This window comes from Camelus dromedarius, chromosome 14, assembly GCF_036321535.1.
Source record: "Camelus dromedarius isolate mCamDro1 chromosome 14, mCamDro1.pat, whole genome shotgun sequence".
Classification (NCBI taxonomy): Eukaryota; Metazoa; Chordata; class Mammalia; order Artiodactyla; family Camelidae; genus Camelus; species Camelus dromedarius.
The window spans coordinates 7,321,161-7,328,573 of NC_087449.1; the positions used below are offsets into that span (position 1 = coordinate 7,321,161).

The 7,413-nt window shown below is 46.7% G+C and overlaps 1 protein-coding gene across 7 annotated transcripts in view; it reads left to right on the top strand.

Annotated features, from left to right (window-relative positions):
* Nucleotides 1–6,223, top strand: part of MCOLN2 (mucolipin TRP cation channel 2) — a 49,805-nt gene extending 43,582 nt beyond the window's left edge. For 4 of the 7 annotated variants that reach the window (XM_064493386.1, XM_064493390.1, XM_064493389.1 and 1 more), the window contains exons 13-16: nt 1,338–1,544; nt 2,911–3,032; nt 5,109–5,222; nt 5,383–6,223. In XM_064493386.1, coding sequence (XP_064349456.1) covers nt 1,338–1,544; nt 2,911–3,032; nt 5,109–5,222; nt 5,383–5,419 — 480 coding nt within the window. In that variant the 3' untranslated portion in view covers nt 5,420–6,223. The remainder of the gene's footprint in view (nt 1–1,337; nt 1,545–2,910; nt 3,033–5,108; nt 5,223–5,382) is intronic. The other 3 variants (XM_031465497.2, XM_064493391.1, XM_031465499.2) reach the window with 3 other exon arrangements.
* Nucleotides 6,224–7,413: the final 1,190 nt, after the last annotated feature.

Below are 7,413 nucleotides of genomic sequence, written 5' to 3' on the forward strand. Positions count from 1 at the left end.
CGGAGTGGTGATGGGTTTGGGTTACATGTGACGTAGTAGCACGGCTCCCAGATGGAGATGTCCCAGAGACCTTCATCTCCTGTCCCCAGAGCCACACTCGCTGACTTAATGGTCACCCAGGCTCCTGCTGCTAAGGATAGAATCGGTGCAAAGCTCTACAGTAACTTGTTCCATCTGCATTTCTGAAAATTATATTAAGTTATTATCATTCTTTAGATAGAAGCTTTTCACATTCATCTGACATTGAGCCCTCTGGCCCCAGAGATATTCATTTATTAAGCACCTGCTGTGTGTGTTTGGTCAACGTGGCAGTCGTTTATGAACCGAGCAAGCCAGGGCAGTGGGCCGCGGGACTTCGGGGTTCCACGCCAGCCTCTGCCCGGCCCCTGCTCCCCAGGGCTGTGCAGCCACCCAGCCAGCCTCCAGCTGACTGCCTCGTGTCCACATGCCTACCGGGCCCCTCAGGCTCGCCTCATCCGTCCTTCAGTAGTCCCTCCCCTCCCAGACTTACTTCTTCCCCAGCTTCCTCCTCCGTTTCCCCAGATTCCTTGCAATCCTGGGACCTGCACTCACTCTCACTGGCACCCCGGCCCCCCGGCTTTTCCCATTCTGGGACGTCTTTGCCACAGTTACCTTTTAGGAACATATATCAGATCCTGCCCCTCTTCTGGTTGCAGTGTTCGCTCGTTTCCAGTTTCCCTGATTAATCTGAAGCATCTCTAACTAATCCCATAGCCTTAATACGAGACCATTCATCAACAGAATTTTCTCGAGCCTGTGTCTCCGGCCCATCCACACAGCTGCTGCAGTTCTGTCATTAGAAAGCACTATGGTGGATTGTACCCTTAAAAATGTTCATCACTTAGATCCAAGAACAGGGAAAAAAAAAACCACGCTTAGAAATGTCCATTGCGTTGTTCTTCATAATAGCAAACATGATTGGGGTGTCCAGTGACAGGGAAATACTCACATGGGACTTTTCCAAGGAATGGTCTGTTTTGTAACCAGTACCCTCTAATTGTGAATAATGTAAGACTATGATGTTAAGTAGAGAAGAAAGAAAAATCTGGATCCGAAATTGTTAGATGATATGACCACAAATGTATAAAAAGAACAAAGAAGAAAACTGAAGGCAGCGTCAAGGGATGATCTTAGTGAGCGTGGAGGGGAGCTTTGAATAATACTTTCCTGCCTGTGGTATTCCGGATGCTTCCAAGTGCACGTTAATACCAGTGGCAGCAACATCTTCAACAAAGCCAGCAGCTAACCAGTCAGTTCTCGGCTTCTTTGGATAATATGTCTCAAAAACTAATTTTGGTCTCCCCTCTCCTCCCCAGTTTCAAAACCTGAACACAGTTGCTGAGTGTCTGTTCTCGCTGGTCAACGGTGATGACATGTACGCAACCTTTGCCCACATCCAGCAGAAGAGCCTCTTGGTGTGGCTGTTCAGTCGCCTGTATTTATATTCCTTCATCAGCCTTTTTATATACATGATTCTCAGCCTTTTCATTGCACTTATTACAGATTCTTACGACACCATTAAGGTAAGCAATTATCATTATTTCCTGCCAAAAAATGATTGCAAATTCTGTTTAGACCGGAACATAAGAAAATATTACTTTTTTTTTTTGCTTACTTAAAATACTATAATTTTACTTAGATTTTGAGTTTTGTAGGAAAGAAGCTTTTTAGATGCTGGAAGTTAGTTTTAAATATGCACTCAGGACATGGTCCCTGGCACCCAGATCGGAGTAGGCTGGTGTGGAGGTGGGAAGGAGGAAGGAAATGGGTAAGGACGGGCTGAGTTTGGTAAATCAAGTGGTTGGGCTGCCTGCCTCAGCACTGAGGCGCACCTGCCTGCCCGGGGACCTAGACTTTGAGGAGTGAGTTTCAGTGATAAGGGGTGGCCGTCACCCTGACAACCACCCAGATGCCGGCTCACCTCGTACACTGGATGCTGCTTGTGCGGTGCGGTGTCCTTTAGGTTATGAAAGCTGTGGCTTTTGTGACTGTTGAGCTTCCTGCCTTCCTTAGCCACCTGGTGGGTCCTTTCAGATCGGGTCTGTTTAACTGATCTGTAGCTTGAAGGAAATCCTGCTGCCTCGGGCGATGGTGCCTCCACAGCAGATGGTCAGGCTTGGGAAATCCTGCTTGGGGCCAGCATCTGAGCCACCAGGGGTGCCCTGTCCGTGCCTTGGGACATTGTCCACTTACTGAACCCTTGTCAGACTAACTAAGAAGAAGCCAGTCCATTGGAAATACTCCTGGGCTCTTTGTGTGCGGGGAGACTCCTGTTCCCGCAGGGATGGGTGTTGGCTCTGCAGCAGGGCTGGGCATGGAGACAGAGCAGCGCTCCTGCACTGCGGGTGCCTGTCCTTGACATGACGGTGTCCCTGTGGGGCCGCCAAGCCCCAGGGCCCTGGTGGGTGACCTCACTAAGAGCGAGGGGAGGCCCCTCAGGGTCTGTGTGTCTGCTGGGAGGAACCTACTGCCTTCTGCCTCACTAAGCAGCCAACTTCTACAAAAGTAGAGGAAATAGGGATTACTTCCCAGCCAGACGCTACTTGGGTAGCGTAGGGGAGGGGAGCTCTTACCTGGTCTTGCAGTTGGCATCAAAGCTTTAGATGGCTGTCTCCTTCACTCCTGTTGACCTGTCCCTCCGCGGCCCCGCCGTGCTTCGCTGTCTGGCGTTACCCTCTGGATCGCTCTCTGTTCCCATGGTGGCCCTGGCTTGGCCTTCAAGGGACCGACAGATCGACTGATCATTGTCAATACCAGTTCTTGGATCTGAGCTAGCAAAGCGGAAGAGTTTCATTTTAGCAGTTTCATTTTATGGGTTTGGTTTGTTGACAAAGGGAGCAATTTCTCATGCTGTGTAAGTAAGGTAACAACACTGTGCACTTTTTAAAGAAATACCAACAGAATGGGTTTCCTGTAACGGATCTTCAGGAATTCCTGAAGGAGAGCAGCAGCAAAGAGAAGTGTCAGAAGGAGTCCTCAGCCTTCCTGTCCCGCGTCTGCTGCCTGAGGAGGTCAGTATTGTGTTTAGTCAGGTCTCCGTGCTCCCGAGATGAGACGCTCTGCTGCCTGAACAGAGAGTCCTCCCAGGGCGAATGCCACACTCAGCAGCCAGCTGACTGTGGGAAAGAATGCGCCCCTCCTTGCTTTCTTCCCCCAGCAATTGGCTTTAGAAATGAATTGCTTCTTATACAATAAAGTAGAAAGCTGTGTGACATGGTTGAAATCTCCTGGGAGTATCACGAGACTCATGAGAAGGCACGAGCTATGTCCCTGGAGTCAAGAGGGGGAGCTGGCCCAAGGAGCGGTCAAAGCCCTTACTTGCAGAGGTAGAGCTCTGGGCACATGAAAGGTGTTTTCCCCATTTCAGTATCTGTGGTACCGATAACCTTTATTGAGCAGAGCAGGAGACCTGCTTGAGAGGATGCTGAGCGTGTCCTTGGCTGGAAACGCAAATCAGTGGGTCTTCATGGACCAGCTGCCTCTCGCTCTCTGTTCATCAGGGCACTTAACGAAAGTGGTCTGGACCTGGTGGCAAAGCCTCCACACAGTGGCCTGGGGACTAGAATGGGGGTCAGGTGAGGATAATTTTCTTAATTGTGCCCATGTTTGTTTTCACCTGAAGTCAAGGGCCAGGTATCCCCGACTAATGTGTTCTGAGAAGGACTCTAAAACAGATTCCTGGAGGAAGATGGGAGAACATAATTGCTACTTAAAATCACAGGATGTATTTTCTGTTAATCAATTCATACCGCATCTTGGGAATGAAATGGTATGACTGAGCCTTTCCAAAGAATGTCTGGTAAATATGAAACGAGGTCTTCTGAGAAGAGTTTTTAAGTTTTTAAAATCCCATTTTATCTTCTCAGTGCGTTAAACTGTTGCCATGGAAGCCGAGATAAAGGGAAATTAATTTTCTCAATAGGCAGCTGCTTCCGAAGAGGTACTTATGGAAGTCTCTCAGAGTTGCTTTTCTAATACGTAGTTAACTGTAAAAAAAGAAAAAAAAACCCACAAAAAAAAGACCCATGTGAACATGTAGTTGTGAATTCTGGAAAGTAGCTCTAAGGTTTTGGTGTTTGATTTTTGGACCTTGGTTTGTACCACAAAAAGCCCCAGGAGGCTGTTAAATATTTTCTTGTGCAGCCATATGGAATGAGTGAAAGATTTAAGGAGTGGGCTGGAAGACTGACTGATAAGATTGGGTCTGAGTGGTGAGAAGATCAGAGCAACCTCAGCAGAGAGTTTTTCCTACGATGTGCTAAGGGCTGTGGAACAGGTGCCTCACGGGAAGGAGGATCTGCCCATCGTGAAGAAGGAAAGAATGAAATGGAACAGGAGAGTCCACAAAAGAACATCAAGTGAAGAGCTAGGATGCTGAAGAAAGAGGACGTCAAAGATAAAAGCAGAAGTGGCTGTTACCAAAGGCGATCATGGGTGAAGTCAGCAGATCAGTTGTAGCCGAATAGCTAGATCAAAGCCTAGGACCCACGGGGCTCCGGACAGACCCTGCAGAGAGTCAGTGAAGGTCATGGGGCCTGATGAAGGAAATGGCTTGTATGGAGGCAGACAAACCTTGGAACAAGTGATGGCTTTGAATGTATTAGAGATTAAGTACACCTGGGTGTATTTAACAGCTGGAACCCTGAAAATGGAATAAAATTGAGAAAGGCTATGAGTGGGGAGTAAATATTGGAGAAGGAGCTCACTGAGGGAACCTGAGGAATCATAGCATCACAAATAGTGGTGTCGGGGTCCCCCTTCCAGTGCCCGGGACATACAGCCCAACGATCACAGCTCCGCCTCCTGCAGAGCGTGGTCGGGTTGTTCTTTTTCAACCAAGCAGTCCAGCAAGCACCACAGACCATCTCCCTTGAAGAGCCTCTGGCCTGATGATCAGAAATCCTGGTTCTTGTTTTGGACCCTGCCAATTCCCCATGACCTTTCCTAAACCTCCTGGCTCCTCCAGTGTCATCTGGGTGGAACAGACGGCCTTTGCAACCTCTTCTAGTTCTAACATGATGGGTTCTTTGGAAAGATGTGCTGGGTTGAGCAGATGCAGAGTTAACCTTTCTCCTCCCCTACCACAGCGCAGGAGGAAAATCTGCTGTTCTCACCGCCACTGAGACGGCTTTGTCGAAGGGAGACCGAGGGTGGACAGCTCCTCAAAATTGCCAAAAGCATGCAGTCAAACTACAAATAATGTAAATTGTCCTTCGTGTGTTTTCTTCCTCTTATATGTTGCACTCGGCATATCAACAACCCCTGTCTGCCTAGATGGTAGAGTGTGTATTCCTCTTCCACCTCGGAGATTTTTAAATCCTTGTTCTCTTTTCTCTTTCTTTCTCCCCCTTTCTGTTACAGAAGTAGAAGTGATGACCACTTGATCCTTGTTAACTGAAGTTCTTCTGCTGAAGATAATCAAGTTTCAGGTCTCTGTGTCCAGTGAAATGCAGAGGGACTCCAAATGGCTTGGACCAGCACTTCTAAAAATACTGATTGCAGAGTGGGATAGAGGACTGACTGTCAGCTGCCTGAATAGAACTGAAGTCCCAAAGTTCCTTTTTATAAACGTGGATGATGAAGAATAGACCACGATCAAATACTGGGCCTTAGTGTGATGGAGCAGTGACACTGAAGTTCTGTATCAGTCTTCTCATTTACGACATCACGGTGTTGGGATGGGGAAAAAAACACATTTCAGAGTGTGTAAAACAGTGACATTTAAAGATCTGAGTTTATCATCAAGTAAGGGCTTGTTTTAAAAGTGATTCTTGGGTTAGAAGACATTTGTTAATTTGTGGTCTGCACAAAAGTAAAATTGGTTTCAATGCCAATTTAGAAACTTGAAGCTTGGAGAACTATTAAGCCATTTAAAGATTACACTTAAGTCAACAAAAAGACCTCTTGCAGTGGACATTTCTTGGTCTGTTTTCCTGTGGCCTTCTTCTTCAGCGTGACATGAAGAAAATGTCGGCAACAGTGGGCTGAATTGGAAACAGGGTCATTTGGACACCTCGTCCCTTGTGCTAAGTGTTGACTGTACACACATGACATGTGGACGTTAGAGTTTAGCGGTCGTCTCTCGTTTTAACAACTGAACGCCACTGGGGTGGGGGTTTACCCTTGTCAAGCAAGAAGAGATGGTATTTTTCTCCTAAATAAATTAAATTTATTTTTATCATAACACATGGAGCTACTACTATTTTTTTTTAAATGTACTGTCTTTTAACCTCTACCTAGTGAGAAATTCAGAGCACATCGCTATCAACTACTGGTCTCCTAAAGGGATTTCCCAGCTTCTTAAAGGCAGTGAAGGCGATGTAGAAGCTAGTGCATAGAAGTTGTTCAATAAATATTTATGGTAATGACTTGCAATTAAGCTCACTTCATGCATAGATTAATTTCATTCTTGAACTCTCTTAGGGGTCAACTATTTTACACTTATTGGTGAGGAGCAGAGTTTGAATTAGGCAGGACTCTCGTCCCAGGGGTCCCCTTCTTTTTCTCCTGTTCCTCCCGCCAAGCCCCTCCCTGAGTCTTTCTCATGCCCCCACCCCTCTCTCCTCGTCCCCACACCTTCTTCCTGTGCTCACACCAAACTCTAGCCCAGGGAAATCTTTCGGTTAATACCATTAAAGTCTGTAAGTGAGTGACTCGTGTCTAGACACAGAATACTTTGCTAAAATTCTCATTTTAGTTATAAACTTCTTTCTTTACATAAAAAAAAAGTCAAGAATTACAACTTTTAAACTAAGGACCACTTAACCCACAGTTCTCAGGCCATTCCCATGACTCCAGACTCAGGATGCAGTTGGATGACATACTCGCCTCTGAGCACCCCCAGGACATGGTTTGTCTCTGAATAGAATTGCTACTCAAGCCTTCCACGAACCCTGCAGCGGTGGCTGCCGTTTGAATTGAAGATTAATGGTGATCTTTCATGCTTGTGTTTTCCTTTTATTGGCTTTCATGTTTCCTTTTCTTCCTTTGCTCCGGCTGGACAAAACACTTTCAGGAAGAAAAATCTTGTTCCAGGTTACCCTGTGTCTGTGGAAACATTGTCTTCTCTCTTTTTTAATAATTTCAAACAGTTGTCACTTTACCGACTTATTTGGATTTTATTGAATGTTGTTCTCGTCGCTCTGCTAGTGGGCATGTCTGGGACAAACCATTTTTTCTCTTCCCCTCGGCCTCCACTGCGGCCTGAGAGTTCCCTGTGCAAGTTGGGAGACATGTCCTTTCGGCCTGCTGGTTTCATTATGGGGTCTCCAGCTCTTATAGAACGTGCATCCTTGGCCTGCAGTGACTCCCTCAAAGCCACATATAACATCCTTAGCCTTGCAGGCTTGGGGTGATAGAAAAGAACGTGGGTGTAGGACCCATGCAGACAGA